At 32.9% G+C, this 26,201-nt stretch overlaps 1 protein-coding gene across 28 annotated transcripts in view; it reads right to left on the reverse strand.

Annotated features, from left to right (window-relative positions):
• The window catches only part of Synj1 (synaptojanin 1), an 83,395-nt gene that overhangs the window by 31,165 nt on the left and 26,029 nt on the right, over positions 1 to 26,201 (reverse strand). For 10 of the 28 annotated variants that reach the window (XM_048803579.1, XM_048803574.1, XM_048803599.1 and 7 more), the window contains exons 6-14: positions 22,879 to 22,940; positions 21,192 to 21,288; positions 19,906 to 20,075; positions 18,827 to 18,908; positions 17,093 to 17,245; positions 14,834 to 14,990; positions 12,454 to 12,477; positions 9,158 to 9,349; positions 6,090 to 6,174 (exon numbers count right to left, since the gene is read on the reverse strand). In XM_048803579.1, the coding sequence (XP_048659536.1) occupies positions 6,090 to 6,174; positions 9,158 to 9,349; positions 12,454 to 12,477; positions 14,834 to 14,990; positions 17,093 to 17,245; positions 18,827 to 18,908; positions 19,906 to 20,075; positions 21,192 to 21,288; positions 22,879 to 22,940 (1,022 nt within the window). Of the gene's footprint in view, positions 1 to 6,089; positions 6,175 to 9,157; positions 9,350 to 12,453; positions 12,478 to 14,833; positions 15,000 to 17,092; positions 17,246 to 18,826; positions 18,909 to 19,905; positions 20,076 to 21,191; positions 21,289 to 22,878; positions 22,941 to 26,201 lie in introns of all 28 variants that reach the window. The other 18 variants (XM_048803581.1, XM_048803580.1, XM_048803577.1 and 15 more) reach the window with 3 other exon arrangements.

Below are 26,201 nucleotides of genomic sequence, written 5' to 3' on the forward strand. Positions count from 1 at the left end.
ATAAAAAAAATGTGGCATTTATACACCATGGAGTATTACGCAGCACTAAAAAAATGACAAAATCATGGAATTTGCAGGGAAATGGATGGCACTAGAGCAGATTATGCTAAGTGAAGCTAGCCAATCCCTAAAAAATAAATGCCAAATGTCTTCTTTGATATAATGAGAGCAACTAAGAACAGAGCAGGGAGGAAGAGCAGGAGGATAAGATTAACATTAAACAGAGACATGAGGTGGGAGGGAAAGGGAGAGAAAAGGGAAACTGCATGGAAATGGAAGGAGACCCTCATTGTTATACAAAATTACATATAAGAGATTGTGAGGGGAATGGGAAAATAAACAAGGAGAGAAATGAATTACAGTAGATGGGGTAGAGAGAGAAGATGGGAGGGGAGGGGAGGGGGGATAGTTGAGGATAGGAAAGGTAGCAGAATACAACAGTCACTAATATGGCATTATGTAAAAATGTGGATGTGTAACTGATGTGATTCTGCAATCTGTATTTGGGGTAAAAATGGGAGTTCATAACCCACTTGAATCTAATGTATGAAATATGATATGTCAAGAGCTCTGTAATGTTTTGAACAACTAATAATAAAAAAAAATTGGACTTGGCTGATGTTTTAATTTCATCTTAACATATCTCCTCTATCCCTTATATTTCCTGTAAAATGATCAATGTAAAAACTAGATTAAAAACCATGATCAAATTTATTTATGCATTAATTTTGGTAAAACTAAGCTACTGGTTTGTGCTATGTACCTCCCACCATATCAAAGCAAAAGGTACATCATCTCTAGTAATGTTAAACTGATTTAGATCAGTAACGGATTCCAGAGTTTCCCACTAACCCTTCTTTTAGAATTTAGCATTTACTGATGATGATTGCTCAGATTAATTATTTCATGAGGAGTTGAAAAATGTTAACTTCATAATTTCTACATTTCATAGTCAATCATAATAGACTGGATTATAAAAAGCAGAGATTATATGCAATATTGTTCATATAAAAAATACCAGATAAAAGTTCAATGTTTTTCTTATCTATAGAAGTTTGATAGCATTAAGTTTGAAACTAAGAACTGCCAATCAAGAGCAAAACAGTTTTTTCTCCTTGTTCCAGGTCACACAAATGTTAAGTATAAATATGACCTCATACCCATCAATCTAATACTATGCAATACAACCTCCAAACATTGTCTCATCACCTACCATAGTCCCATTACTATAATGTGGATTTTTTCTGGAAAGAAAACAGTATCCTCCTCATTTTCTTTATGCCACTCCTCAGGTCATTGAACCCTAACCTAATCATTCCATTTAAAACTGTCGACACTTTCCACCTCCACAGACCTGATTCCCTTTACCACTATCTATTTTTCATAACACTTTTCTAACATGCTCTATAATCTATTATAGTTATTGTCTGTCTCTTCCCACTAGAATACAAAGTCCAAGAAGGCAGGTGTTTCTGGGCTGGGGTTGTGGCTCAGCGGTAGGGCACTTGCCTCACACGTGCGGGACCCTGGGTTTGATCCTCAGCACCACATAAAAATAAATAAGTGAAATAAAGGTATTGTGTCCAACTACAACTAAAAAATAAATATTTTAAAAAAATAAGGCAGGTGTTTCTGTCTGTACTATTCACTGAGGTATATATCTGTACTACCTAAAATTATGTGATCAAATGATACTGGTTAAATAAATGAATAAACAATCACTGCTTTTTATTAAAGAGAAATTGATTTAACGCTTTTTAGACAAACAATTGATCAATTTGTTTGGTACTAAGAACCTTAAAAGTATGCTCTATTCAAAATCAAATATATATTTTCAAAAAAGCTACTTGAGCAGCACAATGTTTTTCTACTTCCCTAACTGAATTATAATTCACTTTGGCCAACAAAATAATTGTAATTTCTAAAATTGATGACAAAACCACAATATCTTAGCGACAATATTCTTCTGAAAATCTTTTAAAATGTTATAAAAATGTGCAATTTTTCACACATAAAAGCAATTATATTTTGTTAAAACACTTAAGCTTTAAGTTTTACTCAATTTGTACTTGTAAATTGGCTTCAGTTCTCTGAAGTGTGGTATGGAGACATCTCTGAGGATTCCCCAAATCAATGGAGTCAAAACTGTTTTTATAACACTACTGAGACATTGCTTTTTTGACTGTGTTGGCCGACATTTGCACTGATGATGCCAAAGCAACAATGTTAAAAGTGATGACTTCACTTGAAACCAGACACCAAACTGTATTGGTAGTCAATATATCCTCATTTTGATGTACTTTCAGGAAAATAAAAAAGCTATTTTTCCTTAAGACTGTCCTTAATGATGCAGTAAGCATAGTTTTATCAAGCTTAACCCTTGAGTCAAATCTTTTCAACATTCTATGTGATAATGTGATAAATGGGAAATATACACAAAATGATTCTACATACTCAAGTATGATTATCTCAAGGAAAAGTATCCAAAACTTTGAGTTGTGAGCTAATTGCCATTTCTTACCACCACCACCACCACCACCACCACCAACACCACACACACACACACACACACACACACGGACCTGGGAGATTGAACCCAGGGGTGCTTTACCACTGAACTACATCCCTAGCCCCCACTTTTTAACTGTTCTTTTTATCATACATGCCAGTAGAATCTGTTTTGATATATTTATACAAACATGGAATATATTCTAATTTGGATCCCAGTCTTGCGGATGTACATGATGTTGAGATTCACTGTAGGAAAGTTGTTCATTCTACTATCTTGGTTGGAGTGAGATGAAATCTCGATATAGTTTTAATTTGTGTTGCTCTAATTGCTAGAGATGTTAAATATTTTTTCATATATTTGTTGACTGTATTTATTCTTTTGGGAAGCATTTGTTCCTTTGCCCATTTATTAATTGGGTTATTTGTTTGGGTTTTTTTTTTTTTTTTTTTTTTTTTTTGTGTGTGTGTGTGTGTATTAAGCTTTTGGGGGTTCTTTGCATATCCTGGAAATTAACAACCTATCTGATGTGCTGGTGGCAAAGATTTCCTCCCATTCTGTAGGCTCCCTCTTCATGTTCTTGATTGTTTCCTTTGCTGTGAAGAAGCTTTTTAGTTGATACTATCCCATTTATTGATTCTTTATTTTAGTTCTTGTATTTTAGATGTCTTATTTAAAAAAAGCTGGTTCCTAAGCTGACATGTTGGAGTATTGGATCTACATTTTCTTCTAGGAGTTGCAGGGTTTCTGGTATAATTCCTAGGTCTTTGATCCACTGTGAGTTGACTTTTGTGAAGAGAGATAGGCATTAAACTTCATTCCACTACATGTAGATTTCCAGTTTTCCCAGCACCATTTGTTGAAGAGGTTTATCTTTTCTCCAGTGTATGTTTTTGGAGGCTTTGTCTAATGTGAGATAACTGTATTTATGTGGGTTTGTCTCTGTCTCCTCTATTCTATTCCCTTGTTCTTCATGCCTGTTTTGGTGCCAAAACTACTGTATTGTTACAATAGCCATTTTTGTTACTATAGCTCTGTAGTATAACATAAGGTCATCCCCAGCCCTTTTTAGCTTTTATTTTGAGACAGGGTCTCACTAAATTGCTCAGGATGACTTTGAACTTACGATCCTCCTACCTTAGTCTCCAGAGACACTGAGATAACAGGCATAAAACTGTCACATTTTTCATGGAATACAATTGTTCTTGAAAGAACTAATGACAGGGCTGGGGTTGTGGCTCAGTGGTAGAGTACTCGCTTAGCACATGTGAGGCACTGGGTTCGATCCTTAGCACCACATAAAAAGGAAATAAAGATATTGTGTCCACCTACAACTAAAAAATAAATATTTTTTTTAAAAGAAAGAAAGAACTAATGACAGACTATGGCTATTCAGATTTGATTAATTATCAGACATATATTTTTTTCAGCCAACCCTGTCTCTTCAAGAAAAACAACCAAGAACATTTGTTTATAATGATAAAAGTTGAGTTTTTAAGCAAAAAATAGAATTCTGGAAAACTAGTGTCTGCTATCAGATCTTTACAGTTTCCAATATTTTAAAAAAATTTCATATATCAGTGATGATATTAACTAATACAGTGCTTTGATATGTATGATAAGATGTGTCAAACTTTAGTAACTCTACATAACTAAGTTAACTTTTCCAAATGACCAATATATGATTTACAAAATTATGCAAGGATTGGGCTGGGATGTGGCTAAGCAGTAGAGTGCTCGCCTAGCACTGCAAGGCCCTGGGTTCAATCCTCAGCACAACATAAAAATAAACAAAATAAAGGTATTGTGTCTAACAAGAACTAAAAAATAAATATTTTAAAAATATGAAAGGATAAAGTATCAATGAAGAACTTCAGTATAAATAGAGGAATTAAAGTCATTGATATGGTTTCATATTCTATTCTGCAACTAACCTTTAAGACACTACCATTTATTGAGTTTGGATGTAATATCAGAGAAGAAATTACCTGGAAAGGCCATTAAAAATTTTCCCTTTTCAACTACACATTTATGTGATTTTTCTTCCATATAGTTCAACTAAAACAACACACTGCAATAGAGTGATACAGAAGTAGATATAAGTTTCTAGTTGTTTTAAGTCAGACATTAAAGAAATGTGCAGAACTATAAAACCATGCCAACCTTCTCAGTAAATTTTGGAATGTTATTCTGTGAATATTTCAATGAAATTTATATGGGTGCATTAAAACAGGTTGAAAGTGTAATCTAGAGTTCATATACCCTTTATATATCTTTTCATCTATGAAATACATTTATATTTTTTCAAACTCTCTAAATATTCACCTGTTACTTTTCTCAAAAGATTACCTCTTAAAAAAATAATCATTCAATATTATTTCAAAGTTACCGTAAGTGGTATATTTGCTTTTATAGGTGTTCTACATCTGGGATAATGAGAATAAAATGAGTTAAATGTTTTTAAATTTTCAAGTTTAATTTCTAATATAATAAATATACCAACATTAATAAAATTTCTTTGAGATTGTTTTAGCCAGCTTTTTCACTGTGGTAACTGAAAGACCCGACCAGAACAACTGTAGAGGAGGAAAGATTTATTTAGGGGCTCATGGTTTCAGAGGTATCAATCCATAGACAGCAGGCTCCATTCCTTAGGGCTTGAGGTGAGGCAGGACATCACGGTGGAAGAGTGTGGCAGAGGGAAACAGCTCATTTGATGATCAGAAAGCAGAGAAAGATATCTTCACTTGCCAGAATCAAATATATACCCCAAAGCTATGCCCTTAATGTACCACCTCCTCCAGCCATACCCCACGTACCTTCAGCCACCACTCAAGTTAATCTCATCAGGGATTAATTCATTGATTGTATTAAGACTTTCACAGCCCAATCCGTTCTCCTCTGCATTGTCTCACATGTAAGATTTTGGGGGACACCCCACATCCGAACCATAAAGATTCTCAATATTTTTAAGAGTGTAGAGAGATTCTTAGACCAAAAAAGTTTAAGAACTGGCATTACATAGCTTAAAGATCACTTTTCCATATATTATCTCAATTTATCCTGACAATAATAACTACATTACCTGTTATGGCTTGGATCTGAAATGTCCCCCATAGTCTCACGTTTTTAAAGACTTGGTCCCCAATGTAGCAAAGTTCAGAAATGGGGACTTGGGAAAGTGATTGGATCATGAGGATTCTGATTTCATCAATGGATCAATCCATTAACAGCTAAATAGATCACCGAGAGGTGCTAGAAAAGTGTAAACAGGTCGGGCACAGATGGAGGAAGTAGGTCATTGGGGACATGCCTTTGGAGACCCTGTCTCTCTCATGAGTTGAGCAGCCTTTTCCCTGGTAGGCCATGATGTTCTGCTTTACTTGAGGCTCAGAGCAATTAAGATGACTAACCATGGACTGAAACCTCTGAAACCATGAGTAAAATAATCCTTTTTCTCTCCAAGTTGTTTGTGAAGCATTTTGGTCACAGCAATGATGAAAAGCTAACATGTTACCTGTGTCCAAGTCCCTCAATAAGAAAAATTTCCAGTGTGTTCAGTGTTACTTGACCAGCTTACCTTGCATTCACAATGTTTCCAGCATTCAACTCTACCATTTCTTCAAAACCAATTGCAAATATATCAGTTGGTTTACTTCTTTTATCTACAATTAAGCATCCAAGAAATACTTTTAAGTATAGCCTTAATCAAATTACAATCTCATCCAATAAAACGTAACATCAGATCTCATAAAAATCTACTTTTTGTGTTTTGAGTTAACTAATTCATACAAAAGGTAACATTACTTTCAATTTACTCTCTACTATGTCTTAAACTTGATTCTTTAAGAAATACAATTGATCAACAAATACATAAAAAATGTTCAATATGTCTAGTAATTAGAGAAATGCAAATCAAAACTACTCTAAGAGTTCATCTCACTCCAGTCAGAATGGCAGTTATCAAGAATACAAGCCACAATAAGTGTTGAAAGGATGTGGGGAAAAGGCACACTCATGAGTTGCTGGTGGGACTGCAATTTGGTGCAACCACTCTGGAAAGCAGTATGGAGATTCCTCGGAAAACTTGGAATGGAACCACCATTTGACCCAGCTATCCCACTCCTTGGTCTATACCCTAAAGACTTAAAAACAGCATAGTACAATAGTGCAGCCACTTCAATGTTTATAGCAGAACAATTCACAATTGCTAAACTGTGGAAGCAACCTAGATGCCCTTCAACAGATGAATAAATAAAGAAACTGTGGTATATGTACACAATGGAATATTACTCAGCATTAAAGGAGAATAAAATTATGGCATTTGCAGGTAAATGGATGGTGTTGGAGAATAACAAGCTAAGCAAAGTAAGCCAATCCCAAAAAACCAAAGACCAAATATTCTGAGAAGTGTATGCTGACACATAATGGGGGGTGGGGAGAATGGAGGAACTTTGATTGGGCAAAGGGGAGGGAGGGATGGGAAGGAAGGAGGTAAGGGGGCAGGAATTATGGTGGAATGAGATGGACATCATATCCTAGTTACATGTATGTCTACACGTGTGGTGTGACTCTACATCATGTACAACCAGAGAAATGAAAAGTTGTGCTCCATTTGTGTACAATGAATGCATTCTAAATGCATTCCGCTATCATGAATAACTAATTAGAACAAATAAAAAAAATTTAAAAAGATTATTACTCTTGGAAACCCTAAAGTAACATTTTGAAAGAATCTTACATTTTAGTCATGGACAATAGAGAAACTATTATCACTTCTTAAAGGCTAAAGTGAATCAAAATTGGAGAGGTGAAAGATTTATTAAGAAAAGACATAACGAATAAAGTGGCTGAGAAACTCTCAAATTTTGGAGATAACAGCTGGGAGGCATTTTTCATATTCGAATTTGAACCTTTTTGCTATTTCCTACATGAATGTAATCCAGGAAAAGGAGAGGAGAACCAGGGGTTAAGATACTTCACTCTGTCTCAGCTATTATCCTTTTTTATATCTGAAAGAACTAAAAAAGAATGGAAGCTACTTCAGATAAGCAGTCCTGGGGTACTTTGGGGAACTCCATATTAAAAATAAGGACAAATAGCTAAAATGAGCCTAAAATATTATGAACTAATATTGAAAAATAAAAAAGTTTTGACTATTATTACATGCCAAGATCAAACCTGCATCATATCTCATGTAGCTACCACACAAACAACTTATATAAGACAGAAAATTATCTTTGTTACAGACAGGAAAATGAGGCTTTGGAGAACCTACGCAACTTGCTCAAATTCACACATCCATTGAGACATGGCATACACATTGTGGAGCCAAGCTGCCTTAATTCACACCCTCTTTGTGCCATTACTGCTATATGACCATGAGCAAGTTATTTCCACTTTTCTATCTCAGTTTCCTCATCCATAAAGCTGGAATAATGTTAACATAATAGGTCTAAGACTAAATAAGCATCTGTAAATTATGTAGAATTACAGTGTTAGTTATTATAGTATTATTATTATCATTATCATTACTATTTCTTCTGTTTCCAGCTTGGATTAAATTAGGCAAAAAAGGGCATTTTAATAAAAAGCTTTAGGAAAATCCCAGTGATTAAGACAGCATTAAAATAAATTTTAAAAGACTAAAAAAAAAAAAGAAAGAAAAAAATACTACTTTTTGTACTCATAACCTTCATATGTAACATTGTTCATTATATACTTTTTTTTTTTGAGAAAAAGGAAAAAAAGTTTTATTGTTTTGCTAGCAAAGGAGAAACACAGGGAACTCCTGTCCCAGAAGCTGTGATTCTGCCCATCAACAGGAACAGAGGTTTTTAAAGAGGTGACCCTATATACTATTTTTCAAAGTAATTTGATTTTTTTAAAAAATTAAGTTCTTAAATTCCTTTTTCTAATGAGAATCATAATGAAAGCATCCTCATCTGGCCACTACAGCGTGGTGGCAGAGAATCTACAGTGAATGACAAGCAGGCTTTTACAAGGATAAAACCAGTATAATTAATTTATAAAGTGCCAACAAATATTACAATAAGTTTTGTAAGCCTACTTATAACCCACCCTGATATTTCTTACCATAGGAATTAAACAAAGAACTAGAACTGAAAAATTAGGCATATTATTCTTGAAGAATAATATTCAAATTATCAGTTACAAAATAATCTTTGTTCATGTCAGTTTAAAAGATTAAAACAGACATCATTAACCAAAATATATGTATGAAGACACAAATTGGTATCAACATACTTTACATACAACCAGAGATATGAAAAATTGTGCTGTATATGTGTATATATATGTGTAGTAAGAATTGTAATGCATTCTACTATCATTTAATTAAAAAAACAAAAGAATAAAACAGGACTAGTTTCTCTTACATGTGTGTGACTACCTTCAATGACATCTATTTACATCAAACCCTATTTCAAAACTCATCAAAGATAAAAAAGGTATAGAAATAAAAAAAGAGGTAGATTTGACCTATAAAAATGTTGGCCCTCAAATTTATAAAGGAAGCCAAAGTTTCTTTTTAAAATTAATGCACATTATCAAGCACTACATTTGTTTCCTAAATCAACAAATCACCAGTCAGGTTTTAAAATTAAGACCACTTAATAAAAAGCCAACCTTGAAACTCCTGAATGCCAGCTAACTTGGGTGCATCAAGAAGCCAGTCAGTGAGCGTCTGATTCTTAAAAGCAATGCTGCGAAACTGCTTCCCACCATTCACATTCCAGGTTCCGACACATACTCTAATTTTCTTGGGTTTTGAATACTTGTAGAAGTTCTCACACATGCTCTTTAGTACTTTTGAAGATGCTAATCAAAAACAAAACACAACAGAATTTTAGCTGCATTATGACATTTATAAAAATTTATTTTCATCACTGAGATATGAAAAGTGTAATTATCATCACAAACACAAATAAGATACATGCACAGGCATAAAAATGATCCAGCATTGAATGCAAAGCCCAGCTTGAGGCAATTAAGCAACACACTTTTTAAAAAGAAATCAATAAAAACAAATATAATAGCCAAAGTTAAAAAACTATTACAAAATCATTACAGCAACATACAACATGCATAATAAACAGTTCCATTACAATGAAACATATACTGTTTTACAAAGTACAAAATCTACAAATTGAACATTTTTAGGAATACAGTAACTGGACTTTAAACAATTTTTATGAAGAGGCTGGTAAAAACTTCTATTTTATTTCTCCTCAAACAAAAACATTTAAGAGCATTTATTTTTAAGATTTTTGCTACTGACAGGTAGCTTGATGAATAATGGCAAAAATATATATTATGGAAGATATGAGACAGCTGAAAATGAAATCCCTGAAAATGAAATAGAAACAAAAGTCCTTAGCAATGGTCCATGAGGCCCTAAATAATTTATCTAATCCTTCTACCTTCTCCTATTCACTCACTGCTCTGCCACTGGCCTCCTACTGTTTCAAAAAGATACCAGGTCTACTCCTACCATAGGGCCTTTGTCCTGGCCATTTCCACTGCCTGTAACACTCTCACCGCACCTCCTTAAAGTCTTTTCAATGAGGTCATCCCTGACCACCTTATTTAAAACTGCTGTCTGCCCCTGACCTTCCATTATTCTCTATTGCTTGTTTTTTTCTCTAGCATCTACCATTTACAAACTATGTACAGGTTGAGCAACTCCAATCTGAAAATCTGAAATCCAGAAATTTTTGAGCACAAATATGATGCTCAAAAAGTTTAGGATTTTGAAGCAGTTGAAAGTTTGGAGTTTCTGATTAGGATACTCAAGCAGTAAATCTATGCAAATATTTCAAAACTCTGAAATATGAATCACTTCTGCCCCCAACCATTTTAGATAAGGGATATTCAACCTGTATTGGGATATTCAACCTGTATTTTATTTATTCATTGTGTAGCTATCTCCCTTCATGACAACAGAAAAAAGGTTGGTCTTATTTACTGAAATATCCCTAGCAACAAAAAAGATGCCTGATACAAAATAAAATACAAAATTGCAAAATGAATGCTCAATACATTTTGAATCCTCAGCCTCTCTTCTTACATATTTTTTGGTGTATCATCTATCTTGCCCTTCTAAGCCTACACCCCATTTTAATGAACTTCTTGGCACTTAAAAATAGAACTTTAACAGTACCTAAACCTAAAACCACAATATTTGCACTTAATTGGCAGTTAACTGGTAAGAGAAAAAGGAAATCAAAACTATTTCACCTTTTACCACATAATCTTACATTACTATGATATTATGAAGTATCAGTCTACTGATAAAATGAAAGTGGAAACAGTAAGGATTATAATGCTTTAGGATTATTATGTATATTGTTTTAGTGAAAGAACTGTTGGTTCAGTTAATAAGCATATCCCCATTGTTCCAGCAGTAGATATGCATATTTCTCACCCTCTTGCCAGTGATTTGACTACCTGAAGAGGTATTTGGACAGTAATAAAATCAGATTATTTGTTTTGGCCTGTTGGTATGGTTAATTGAAAGCTGACTGTACCTATATAAAAATCATTCTCTATTACTATGGTTTATCTTTGGTCTTTATCATTAAAGTCACTGCCATTGTTACTACTATGAAAAGAGCTTCTAAAATACATTCTACACTGAAATACATTCTATGATTGTATAACTTGAAATATTAAGCAAGAGAATAATGAATAGCATGAACAAAAAGAGGTTGTGGCATTGTATAAATTAATAGTCAAATTGGTTTTTAAATGGAATAAGGTAATTTATATACACATACATATACGTATATTTGTGTAAAATATATACACACACATATACACTAATGTACTTAAAGAAATAATGAATCTGTGCTCAAACAACAGATGTCCATCCCTAAATACCACATCATTTCAGAAAATCATTACATGATCCCAAAACATAGCCAAGTGCTCTCTTCCCTACTCTTCTCAAAAGATTCAGAAAAATTAGGCAAAACAAATCTTAAGTAATTTGATACCAAATCTTAACAAGGGGAAGAAAAGATGTTATTTTCAGCCAAATTTCTGGCATGAGCTTTGTTGCTTTTGTTCCTTTTGCCACATATTCATCTTTAAAGACAAAATCGTAAACCTTGTCCACAGAATGAAGAAATGGGCTCCTATGAATAAATAGGCAGGAAAAATAATAACCTTTAGGTATTATGTACTTAAGTCTTCTGACTTTGTTAGTAATACTAGTGTTTTTAAATTAAACAATTTCAGATCATATTTTAGTGCAGGTCTGTAGTTATAGAATATTGTTATCCAGCCGGGGCAGTAGTGCACGCCTGTAATTCCAGTGGCTTAAGAGACTGAGGCAGGAGGATCCTGAGTTCAAAGCCAGCCTTAGTAAATGTGAGCCATTAAGAATTCAATGAGACCCTGTCTCTAAATAAAATACAAAATAGGTCTGGGGATGTGGCTCAGAGGTTGAGTGCCCCTGAGTTCACACCTCACTACCACCCCCTCCCCAAAAATGAATATTGCCATCCATAATGTAAGAAAATGTGACAGTGCTTTTTCACCACTGTGACTGCCACAGTTGAGAAGCCACAAATAACACAGATAGCATTCTGAAATTAATCCAAAGGAAGGTATAGAACTAACAATGCTTGTTTAAAGAAATATAAAAATGAAATTAAAACTAGCTGAATTATCTTTAATTGGAATCAAGCCATTGATATGAGAAGATACAGAACTTTGTATATCTCCTTCTGAATGAAGTACTTAACTTTTAAAATAACATTTTTCTTTCAGATTAAAACAAACTATCAATTTATCCTGTTAGAGTCTGAGGACAAAATGACAAAATTTCCAATTACATCTTTTTATCTGTGTACAGTATAAACTTTAGAAAAAGAAAGAAAAAGTTGCTTTTATTTATAGATCAATTGACTATACTGTACCTGACTGTAATGTCTGTTCAGAAACTATGGATGCACCAAGAAGAAAACAAAGAATCATTAGTAAAACAAGTTACAGTTAAAATCCAGAGTGTTATGATAAAACATTCTGAGATGATCTCACTTTTCTTTAAAAAAGTCAATTCAATGACTTGATTTTTTTCCTGTTGGCTATAGGACACCAAAGATTACAAATAGATGACAATAACTGATACAAATCCTCTGCATCAAAGGATATTCTACAGTGACTCAGCTCCACTGTTTCACAATCAGAAGGCCCAAAGCCTGCTCTTTCAGTTGCTTCTGTGTTTGTGTATATGTGTGCATGTGCACATGTTTGAGGATATGAATATGAAAACTTAGGAAGGTGAAGACTCTAAAGATATGGAAAGTACTGCTCTAATACATACCTTTAAGTATTTCTCCTGAGACTCACCAGTTGATAAGTACTATCAGTTCAGCTGTAACAAGATATATACATTCTAAAAACATCACTGCATTATGCAAAATTGTGCCAATTCCCAGAGGGAATTGGGGTTTATGAGGAAAATAGGGTTGGGGCATCACACTAAAAACTTCAACAGTAACATACCAAAATGATAGGAACCTAATAAACACAATAGCATGTATTATGCATGTTAAAAGGTTACAAAGTGCATGAATACTACAATAATGCACTTCATCTTGAAAAGATATGAAGTTAACTTGTAGAAATGGGAATCAGAAGGGCATAATAATTGTGAATGCTAGCAGAAGGGTTATTGGAAAAATGGATGAGCAGTTGAAATACCAGATGAGGATAGGTATGGCTCATAACACACAGGGTGAATTGGGGTAGAGAAGATGTGTTAAGATACATGCTTATGTGTATGTGTGTTTTACATATTTGTTATTTGTAACCATCTCAGTTTTATTGGATACAGTTTTCTACATTTACCTAATGTTGCTTGCCAGCAAAATCACACATAAGCTCATGCAAAGTTGGCATTATGCTCAAATCATTCCTAATATATCAACCATATTGGAACAAATTCCCAGTCTCAAAACAAGCGTTATAGCAGATCTGACTGCACTAATTTTTTAAAGGCATATTTTACATCTAGTAAAATGTGCAGGAAACTAAAAATATGATGCTCAAGTTTGGGAATTACTTGGGTTCTTTGCTGCTCTTTTCCTTCAACCACTTACTTTCAATTGTTGCTTATTAATGCCTCCACATCAAAGTAGGCACAGGTGGAAAGAGGTGACAAAAATAAATCAGTCAGTCTCTACTTTTGAAAGCCAGGAAGAAAGCCTGAAGTCAATAGTAGTAGCTAAGACCAGATCTTTTTCCCCAGAGTCTGAGGAGTCAGTCTTGGTCCCCTAGCCTCTAACAGATGCATGAGGAGCTGACCATAATCCCTTCAGAGCACTATGTGGAATTCTAAGAGCTCACAATCACCTATTTGGCCAAATAATTAAACAAAAGGACATAACTTGATGCATGAACAATTTTCTTCACTTGAGCAGGAAACACTAGAAGGTTTATATGGGGCTAACAGTAAAAAAAAAAAAAAAAAAAGTCAACAGCGCTATAAAGTCAAAATGGAAAAACAGTGGAAGTATGGAAGAAGTCCAATTTATTTTGTCAATTATAAACCAATAAAACTCAGAGGTGAAAAAAAGGAACACTAATCGACTACGTATATAAAGAATGCTGAGTTTTCCTACAGTACTATTTTTATGTGCTCACTGACATAAGAAATTCATATTCTTTTGATTTTAAATAAAGACATAGAATGGAAGATAAAAAGCTATCTTAAAAACCATATATTTATGCCAAATATTGAAATTAGTAATAGCAGTTAATGACCGGTAATAAGCACTACTTTATATTATTGATTAATGTGATTTAATATTTATTCCAACTATCACAATAAAGTTAAGACAAAGTACAGAATTTTGGGGGGTGGCGATTAGAAAAATAAACAACATATTCATTTTTTCAATAAAGTATTTAAAATATAATTAGATTATTGAACGCTCTATTATAAGTGCTAGCTGAATATTATATGAAAACTCACCTATTATAAAGTTGGTAATACATAAGATCATTTACTCCCTCACTTGTTATCTAAGAAAAAAATACGCATAATCTAGAGAAGAAAATATTTGGCCAGTTTCTGTTTAAATAATACCACTAATAGTATAAGCATTTTAAAAAGACAAGCTACAGTTGAAGAATGCAATTTTTAAAAATCACCTTTACAAAAATTCCTTCCAAAACTATTTAATCAACTATGATCTAAATATTATTTGTTTTAATGTTTACATTTACCTCTTCAACTTTTACAAGAATTCTAAATTACATAAAATAAATAAAATATAAAGTAAGTACACATACCACGCAAACTTCCAGTAGTTAAAAGTGCCCGAGCTTTGTCAGCTAAATCACTGTTTAGAGTGTTTCCCAGTAGCAAAACATCAATGGCCTCTTGCTTGGAGCTATCAAAGAAGTTATTCTGAATTGTTCTGGTAACAGAACGAGCACCATCTTTTAACTTTCCAGCCTGTTGAGGGAGAAAGAAGCATGAGTTTTCATTCTAAATACTGTTCATTTTACTTGAGTCAACATTTTGCAACTATAAATTGGTTTCATATGATTTTAGCTTAACAAGGACCTAATCACCTTACTTTGCAGGTACAACCATTACATTAAAAGGCCTCAAGATGTCACTATTTCCTTTCTTCTCTCACATAACAGTTCACAAAGAAAGAAAAAAGCTAAGTGCCACAACTACATCCAGTAGTGATACAGAGAAGTAAAGGAAATAACCAGAAGCGTACTTATACAGTTTGTATATTTAGAGTCATTTTTCTGTCCTATACAAATATAAATCATAAAAATAATAAAACATATTCCTACAGTGAGGTGATTATGACTTTTAATGTATATGTCTTTTACTTAGGCACGTTAGTTATCACAAAGAGGATTCAATTTGATCTTACAGATTTTGACTGTCCAAAACAAACAAAAAAAACCCCAAAAATAAAAACAAAACCCCCCAAACTCTTGCCTTTTAAAAAATAACTTTAATTTGCAATATACTTTTCTTTAAAGGAATAACAATAATTAGACTTCTTTTCAGAATAAAGAGTCATTTTCTTCAATGCCACCAAATGAATGCCACTCTATTTTTACTTAAATTTCACATTAAAACATTGTTTCCCTTCAGATGATAACATACACAAATGATATTGAAAAAACACTCACCATTCACATTATCAGGCAATTAATCAAAAGGAACCCAGAGAAAGGAAAAGAAAGAGCAGTTCAGATGTTAGATTTTAGCTCATTTCAGTCTAGTATATTTAATATAAAAAGGTTTTTTTATATTATATTTTTATCTACATATTGTAAATGATAAAAGTCTACTGAAAATATATGTAACTTCTGTACATATATTGACTTAGTCATGGAAGAAACAAGGCAGATTATTTTAAGCAATAGTTGTAGAGAATCAGCTTTTAATAGCAAGAAGTATGTCTATTCAAAAGAAATAAATGAAAGTTTAACAATTTCAGGTTTTCAAATATAGGAAGCATTTAAGAAGTAAATATTTTTAAAAGTCAATGCAAACTATTCCTAAGAGTTGAGCAAAAGAAACTCTGCAAGTGAGGCCAATATCTCTGAGTTGAGGCATAGCATTTTATGAGATACAGAAGAGGAGAAATTCAGATTTGGAAAATTCAAAAGACACAGAGATGACAAATGTCTTTACAGAATTTCCATTGCTACATTGAAGTTCAATGTGAACTATAAAAGTTGTAAATGTTCTCATTTCTAATCCTTAAATAATGAGGGATTTTAGAGATCTGAAATATTAATAAATTCAAGTGAAACCAGGATCCCTTAAAAGTTAAACACTATTTTAAGGATAAAAAATAATGATAAATAATCCAAGATACTTCCAAAATTCCACAATAAGGACCAAATACTAAAGGGTAAAGTAGTCTACAGATAATATCAGCAATGAAAAAATAATGATGAAAATCAGAATTATAATTAAATCCGTATCTTGTACTTCTCTGGCACATTCTGACAGACTCATTTTCAAAGCAAAATAAGTAGAAGGACAAAAACTCAACAACAAAGCCCTAGAAATGTTAATAGTAGGTTTTGCATAAATTATTGATGGATTTATTTGTCCATTCAGCATTTGTCATATATCTATTCAATGTCAGGTGCTATGTCAAGTTCAGGGGACACAAAGCCATATGAGATAGGATACTATATTAGGAGGACCACGGTAAGAAAAAAAATCACTTTTACAATTAATATAAAGGATAAAAAAGTAAAATATACATTCAAGGTAAAAATCATAAAAATAGCAATACATGCTATCTTAGTGGATTATCACTGATTAAATTAGTCTCATATACGTACCCTTCTCAAAACTAAAAAAAATTTTTCCATTTAATTATTATCACCCACCATAGAAGGTGGTATCAAAGAGGGCACAAAAGCATGATAAAATAGAATTCTAAAGTAGATATCTATTAACTTAAAAATCTGTTAATTTTTTAAAAAAGTCACTTTAAAGCTTTATTAAGAGAAAATAAAAGACTATCATTGGTAATATTATGATAGATCTGGATCTACCTTAGCCTTCCCTTCAAGAGCTCCAGTTCCCGCATATATCTTGCTGATGGAATCACCATTCACAGACCACATGGACCGAAAAACTTCTTGAAAGCGAGTCACCAACTGAGGTTTTTCAGCCAAGCCAAGAGCTTCCAACTGTTTAGCCAGCATCTAAATCAGCAAACAAGAATCTTTTATAAACATAATAAAGAATTGTAATGACTCTTAAGAACTTATTAGAATCAAATAAAAATTTACAGTTATAGGACAATGAGACTGGTTTCTGAAAATATGGACATTTTACTAGGCTATTGTTTTCTACCACTTCAATTTTTGAAGTACATGCCACACCAATGAAAACTAAAGTAACTTTATATTCCCTTTATTAATAAAAACTTCTGATTAAATGATAAAATTGATCTTCAAGTGTTCCTATAAATCAGACTAGTTTACCTTGATCACCTAAAAGATATAATTAATCAACAGTATTCATCAGAAAACATTTATCTAGTTTTCCCAAATATATATGGAAATAGCAAAGTTGCTTTAATTTTTGGATGTGATTCTACAAGTTTGGATAATAAAAGTCAAGAGAGTATAAAGAAAAGGAAAGCTGCTCTTAAATTGTCACACAAATAAAGAAAATAAGTTACAGCTTTGAATACGTTATGACAGATTTTTATGTATCAAATCTATACTGATAGTATGTACAAAGGAGAACTAGGAGGAATACAGCAGGCAAGGAATTTAAGGAGCTCTGGGCTACCACAATTCCTCCATCTCAGATAACAAATAGTACAAGTGTTCAGAGAAGTTTCTGATCATTACTTTATGTGAATTCTAGCCTTGAAATCTGGCAAAGTCAAAGCAAAACAAAATCCTTCTCCAATCTGCTTCTCTTACTTGGAATCCAGTATTATTCTGTGCCTTTTATTTTTACTTAACTCCTATTAATGTTTTCTTTTACCTTATATTTTAAGCATAGTGATTATCCATAATTATATAAGAATCAAAAACTAAAATAACATTAAAAACAGTAAATAGATTCCCCAAGACTTAGAGCAGAGTTGTTCTTTGCTAGAATGGAAAACAAAATAAGCCCCAGGACAAGAGCTCCTTCATCATTTAAACTTTCCCCTTTCAAGGAAGTGGGTGAAACTGATCTTACTTCACTATTAGTTTGTTTTTGCCTACCCTCGCATTAAAATTTATAACCAGTCAACCAAATATTGTACCAGGGAACATTCTTGAATCTAATTTCCAATAGTGGAAGGTCAGCTAAGACTGATCCTGCAAATTAACACCTGTTATACTTTTCATTGTAAGTTTTAAGTATTTCAATAAGCTTACTCAGAATCCATGAAAGTATATTCAGTTACTTAAAGCCAGAACATGAAAAAAACCTGTGGCAATGTCATAAAATCCATCTAAATAATCAACATGCATGCCTTTTTCCCTCCTTTTCTTTTTTCTTGGAGTTATTGGAATACTATAAATAATCAGTTTTTCAAAGAGAATAGAAGGAAATAGACAGGTACATAAAGAGAATGTGAGGAACAGATAAAGGAAAACATTTAAATCAAAAGGTATTCTAGCAAAAAAAAAAAGACTAGAAAAGAAGTAGAAATACATTTAATGAAACATAACTTCATTTTTATATTCTGAAAAGAAACTAGTGAAAAATATAAGTATTATAAAAGCATTCAAAGAGGCATATGGTAGAGGATACATGCATTTTAATTTATTTTTTACCTCTAGGCCAAGAAACGCCTGCACACTATTTGTTCTATCAAGACAATCCAAGCAATTTGTTCGAACTGTACCACTCTGGCATCTGTAATAGTTTCAATAAAGTTAATACAACTAGTTTGTAACAAAAATAAAACTAAAACAACTGAGTTGATTAAAATAACTGAGATGATTAAAACATAGCACCCCTTTCATTATTACAATTTTCAAACATACTAAAAAGATGAATTATGCCATGACTATCCATACAGTCACCATGAAGAGTCTATAATGTGTTCACATTGTGCCATATAGTCTTTATCACATATCTATGATACACTTATTTTTAATTAGGCCAGTAGTCTGGAACTAAACAAACATTCGGGTTTATAATCCTATAGTCCTTTGCACTTAAAAGATAATCAAATATTCAGGGAAAGAAGTTTAGAAAATTTAAGATCTACCTTCTCTATTAACTATCCTATAACATTGCTATGGCATTGATACTAAGTAAATTTAAAAAGGTGAAAAAATTAAAAATTTAAATGTTATTCACAAAGTTTACCTCAACCTATATTCTGAACTTAAATCCTACAATATTTACTTTTTTTCCTTTATTGCTTATACAAAACTGAAAATTTAAATCACACTAAAGCAGAGAGTAAGCATATGCCATTTATTTCTATTTGCACTTAACAGTTTTAACCAGGGTCAAAAAATATTAACACATTAATTATTTTTTAAAAAATGGAATAGTTTCATAGATAACAGCAAGAGGTCTAGAGCGAGATGTATCTTAGCTCTAATACTTCCTAGTCATGTGACTTGGAACAGATTAGAGCCTATGACTTGATTTCCTCAAATGTAAATGCGCATAACAGAGCCTATTCCCATAGCCACTAATATTGAAACATAAGACTATGCTGCCTTTCCCATAGTATGTGCTCTTATTTGTTGAATTCTATAGAAAATTCAGTATAAAAATGATATTTAAATTATAAACTTTAATTTTAAAAAGGAAATTAAAGAGTCTAAAGATAAGAATAAATTTAAAAGTATAGCAAAGTTTCAATTTAAAGAACAGAGAAAGACAGCAGTCAAACCTTTGAACTTCACTTCCATCAAAATAAAAAAATCCATCATCTAGAAACTTCTGGACTTGAGGTTTAAGAACACTATGTAATTTTTCTGCCTTTCCTCCTTTAACCATTTGATGATAATCAAAATTCACCATATGGATATCAGCAGCATGTTCAGAAGCTTTTAAATGACTCTGAAAAGTAAAAAAGGCAAATAGTAATCTGAATGTTAAATATGACCTTATTGACACTAACAGTAAAATGGAAAATTACCTGCTGGTACCTAATGTCATGTATTCCCTAAAACCTCATATACTATCCCTGAGAAACTGAGTGACATAATTAATACCAGGAAACTTAAATAACATTCTGGCCTGATTTAGAAAATGAAAAATTATTTCCAATCACAAGTATTTTATTTTCCAACACAATTTAGTAACTGTTTATACTAATTACAGAATTTCAAAGTATTCTCTTTTTGTAACACAAAGAATCAAGAACTGAAAGATTAATTTTCTATACTTTCATTTAATAATACATTTTAAAGTACACTACTAAAAATTCACATTCTAAAGTATAATCTGTTTATTAACAATACTTATATCACAAGGTTAAAATATAGCCAAATAACTAGGTTACTTTTTGGACATGTGAGACTGAACTGTAAAAATGATTTCTACCATTTTAAGTTTATAATTTTATGTAACATCATTATTTATATTAATTCAATATTGATTCAATAAGCATTTATTTATTTTGTTTTTGTGGTGCTGGGGATTGAACCCAGGGCCTTGTACATGTGAGGCAAGTACTCTACCAACCGAGCTATATCCCCAGCCCTTAATAAGCACTTATTAAAAGTAATTTTCTTGAGAAGCCAGGCATTTGAGTTCCTTTCACTTGTCTTCTCTTCATCTACACACGACAGTATAGTGTTGCATGTACACAAATGACTTGGGCTTCTGGGACATAGGCAATCAATAAAGAAGGAAACTGCCTGATATTTCTCTACTAATGATAGATGAACACTTTTGCTTGGGGGGGTGGTATTTTTCTGCTTCTCTAAAAAATTAAATAGCAGATTAAAAAAAGAAGGACAACTGTCTTGAAAGCTTTCCAAAATTCAAATTTCAGCAGCACAGTCTAAATTGTTCTCTAATGGTTCCAAAGAATTAGAGACTCCAATAAGTACTAACCTTTCTGTAGGAAATAATTTATATCCCAGGAGAATCTGATTATTGTATTATTTTTTAAAAATACTATTCTAGGTGACCATGGTCCAGAACAAAAGAAGAAATGGCCATACTTACCTGGAAAGCCTTACTTAGCATATGTTCACCTTCTTTAGATCCAAGCAAATTTACAATTATTTGTTTGCCATATAAATTCTTAAGTGTTCTAAAATGCCTATTGAGGAGAAAAAGGAAATAAACATATGTCAAATGATAAGTCACCCAAAAAAAACAGAATCCATTTTTTTTTCCACTGGAGCTTTACAGTTATACGTAGTTGTTGGGTTCATCTCTATAAACTCACTCATACACAGAATTAAGACTTCATTATTAAACAGAACCTAGGTGGCAGTATTTTAAACTCAGACAATTGGCCAAATTGGGTATAAATCTTATACCTCTGAATTTATGAAAACTCAGTTAATGCAATTTCCTCTCTGACTTATGGACTCTCACCCATGCTGAAGCTATGGACTCATCCAGCCCCCTCTCCACTCTGGAAGACTGGCACCAGACAAAACAAGGTATCAGCTTGGCTGATTACACAGGTCATTACATACTCTGAAAACATTTAGAAGGGCCTCCTTACTAGGTATAGCTCTTGAAAACTAGGCCCTGAATATGAGTCTTCTTTCTCTCCACTTTCAATCATTCCAGAAGCTATACAGCAGTCCTTCCCTATCTGTGGTTTCCCTTTTCCTTGGGCTTCTGGGACACAGGCAAGCAATAAAGGAAGAAAAATAAAAAATAAAAATAAAAAAGTTTTAGTTACTCAAGATCAACCGCAATCCAAAATTGTTAAAATTGGTCTTGATTCTTTCGAGAGAGGGAAACCAAATTCACATAATTAATTTTTTTGCGTGTGTGTGTGGTGGGGGTGAGCCCAGTGGTGCTTAACTATTGAGCCACATTCCTAACCCTTTTTATTTTGAGATAGGTTCTTGCTAAGTTACTCAGGGCCTCACAAAGTTGCTGTGGCTGGCTTTGAAATTGCAATCCTCCTGCCCTAGCCTCCTGAACTGCTGGGATTATAAGGCATGCACCACCACACCCAGCTACACAACTTGTTTATTACAGTATATTGTTGTTAACAGTCCTATCTTATTCGATCTTGTTCCTAATTTTTTACCTTGCCTAATGTCTAAACTAAATTTTATCACAAATATGTATGTTTAGGAAAAATCAGTATACAAATAGATATATGAGGTTTCAGGCATTCCCAGGGAGGAGGGGGTGTCTCACAATGTATCCCCTGAGGATAAAGGGGACTATCAGATAGAGGGATATCATATGTAGGAAATAAAGCATGAGCTTCATCTGTGATTTAAAATTTTCAAGAAGGAACATTTAGAAAACTAAAATGAAACAGTGGTCATTAAATGTTTTATTTAATTCAACACACCTAAAATATTTCTACATGTAATCACTATAAAATAAATATTGAGATATTTTATACTAAGTGAAATCAAGTACACATTTGACATTTATAATACATCTCAGTTTGGACTTGTCACATTTTAAGTGCTTAGCAGCTATATTTGGCTAGTAGCCAGCAGGGAACAATGCACCCAGAATGGAAATCTTAAGGCTAAAAAGATTAAGATCCACCCCTAGAAGTTATAACACTACAGTCTTCAAACTGTATTAGAAGTCAGAGGAATTTTACATGGCATCAAAAAAGTTGAAAGCACTCAGTAAACACAAGTAATCTCAGTGCTTAACAATATCAAAACTTATAGCACTATGTAAAAATAATGAGTCTTACCTGTCAAAAGCAGGTGCATTAGCTTCAAAACCCCTTGACATACGGACACGATGGGATCCCACCTTAGACAAGAAAAATATATTTAATCACACCAAAAACCAACATGTAGACAAGAAAATATCATTGTTTGAAATATGTAACAATCCATTTGTTGAACACACAGTAGTAAATCAAATAGCTGATGACAATCTTAAAAAAAAAAAAAAAAACAGTTCTAAAAGTTTCCCCTCCCTTTTATTTCTAAAAAAACAATCTCATTAAAAAAGAATTACAAGTTACACCATTATGAAATACTTTTCACCTAATAATAATTTTCATTGATTTAGTGCTTTCATATATATTACCTCATTTTTAAGTTCAATCTACTTGCCCCATGTAAGTTAATAGATAACTTGCCCTCTTAGATCTACATAATCAATTCCAAAAAAGATTCAGATGATATTTTTACATCTCATGACCTAAATTACTGCTCTTCCAAACTGCCTACCACTACTATGTCCATGTGTCTTTCTCTTTGCTATGCTGAATACTCCATAATCACCTCTCCCTCACCAAAAGCTCCAATGAATTAAAAATGTAATTCCTTCCAGGAAAAAGACCCTTTCCAAGTCAACCTCATAGCCACGCAGTTAGAGTAACAGCACATTTTTCAGAATTAGAAATTTGGGATTAAATGAAATATACAAGATAGAACATATCTATCTGCTGTATATTCTCATAATGTCTCTTTCTACACATAGGAGTGTGGTAGAGAGATGAGGCAAGACTGAGGAAGATCTAACAGAAGAAATACAAAGGTAAGACCAATTTGAACTTTAACATTTTTCTCTGAGATGCTAAGATCAAAGTTCCCAAGAATTCATTCTTGCTAATCTGTGAACAAAGTGACTCTAAGTGTAGGAGGTATAGAAGGAGGATTGCCATATCAGTCATATAGTTTGACCAAAAAAAAAAAAAAAAAGAAAGGAAGGAAGGAAAAGAGAAAATAATCTCTAATATGCTTATCCAATCTCAAAACTGAATTGAAATATTAACATCAAGTATTCTCCCTTGCTGCCCTAAATCCGACAACATAAGGATTATCCTGATAATCAGTGGATTCTCTCTTTTCTTTTTTATAAGAATTTGAATGCTCTAACTTAGATTCACATTTACACTAACTGAATCATTTGATTGAGTTTCATCCTATAGTACTTGAAAGTCTTCATAAAATTTTAAAATTAGAAAAATGTGAGGTGGGGTTGTGGCTCAGTGGCAGACCACTTGCCCAGCATGTGTGAAGCACTAGGTTCAATCCTCAGAACCACATATAAATAAATAAATTTTTAAAAAGTACAACAGCCAAAAAATATTAAAAGAAAAGAAAAATGTGTGCCTCGGGGCTGGGGCTGGGGCTGGGGCTGGGGCTCAGCAGTAGAGCTGTGTGGGGCCCTGGGCTCAATCCTCAGCACCACATAAATAAAATATTGTGTCCTCCTACAACTAAAATAAAACATTTTAAAAAAAGTAAAGAAAAATTTGTGCCTCAGGAGATTTAAACTGGAGAAAACTCAGCAAAAGTTGACACCTTCTCTTTAGCATAATCTCAGGTTAACTGCCTATACATATACAAAAGTTTAAGACACAGCATTTTTTATTGTTTAATATTTATCTTGCATAACACTGTAATTATCAATAAGGTGAAAAAATATAAATTCTCATGTTTTTAATTAATGCCTGTGGTTGTTCCCCACCATCCCAACACACAGATATCTGTAGGTGGATATCACAGCTCTGATAGCAACAGATTGGTTAGATTAGACTGGGTTTTATTACTCATTGTTAAAGGAAAAATTCCATATTAAAAGAGCTAATATAAATTGTGATAAAAGAGATACTCCAGAATTATTATTATTATTTTACTTATTTTATTTTATTTTTTTTGTACTGGGGGTTGAACCCAGGGGTACTTTATCGCTAAGCCACAGCCCTAGCCCTTTTTTATTTTTGAGACAGAGTCTTGCTAAGTTACTTAAGGCCTCACTAAGTTGCTGAGGCTGGCTTCATATTTACAATTCTCCTGCCTCAGTCTCCCAAGTTGCTGGGATTACAGGTATGTGCTACCACGTCTGACACTCCAGAAATTTTTAAGGCTTTCAAATAACAATGAATTTACCTAAAAAGACAAGGTTGCATCAAAGATGTACTTTTAAATTTTTAACTGGATGATATGGAACATCATTTTTCATTATTATTGCATTATTATTTAATTGTTATAATTTTTCATCATTAATGTTCTTATATTTCTGACTGTCAACCAAAAATCAAGCACATAGCATTAAATGAGAAAAAAAATTCATCATGTTTATCTTTTAAGACTTTATAAACTGTAATGTAACAGAGTAGTTGCCAACACTTAAAATATATTCTTACTTATGAAGCACTTTTTACAACTTTATAATGCCTCAAAAGAATTCATACTGATAGTTACCAGTTCTATAAAAAGTCTCAAGGAACAGACTGCAAACTGGAAAGTGTTATGGGCTTTGAATCTCTCATAGCAACTAGTATAAAATAATACACACTAGAAGAACTTAATTATTAACTAGAGAGATCAGCATGGATGAGTGATTAGAAGTTATTCAAGTGAGATTTGAGTTGGATGTTGAAGGACAACACATCTTACTTTTGGAAGAAGAAGATTCCTGTTAGAAAACAGCAAAGCATGAAGTAGAATAGGTAGAGTAAACCAGATTACGAGGTGGTAGGTCTCGGGTATATATATATATGTGAAGCCTAATACATCAAAAATGAAAAAGAAGTGTCAGAAAGGTAACCAGAAACAGAGGTTAGATGGATAAGATTGGTTAGAAAACTGTAAGAATCTTCAGGGTCCAAAGAAATTATGAGACCTTAAGTGAGATGAAAGGAGTAAAATAAATACAAAGTCCCAAAGCCTTGGAGAATGCTAGGGCAAAGTATTACAGGACCAGCTGATTCAGACTATTACAATAAGATGGTGTACAACAGAAGTTCTTGACTCTGAATGGAAGGGCACTTGCTTAAAAATGCATTCCAGATTCTGCTTTTAGATGATCTAAAGTTGAGTTGTGAATCTGCATTTTATCACTACTTCAGATGATACTTTTAACCTTTTGATTAAAAAGCCACAGGGGAATTAATTAAAAAGATGCAAGACAAAGAACAATTGCCTAAGGATTCTCTGTCTACTAAAGTGGGACATCTCACTAGTCAACACTAAATTCAAAGATCCCTTAAAATAAATTCCAGTTCTGAGAACACATAAAACACCTACTATCCATTAAAAGCCACCCTAGGTTAAC

The sequence above is a fragment of the Marmota marmota genome, unplaced genomic scaffold, assembly GCF_001458135.2.
Source record: "Marmota marmota marmota unplaced genomic scaffold, marMar, whole genome shotgun sequence".
NCBI classification, from domain to species: Eukaryota; Metazoa; Chordata; class Mammalia; order Rodentia; family Sciuridae; genus Marmota; species Marmota marmota.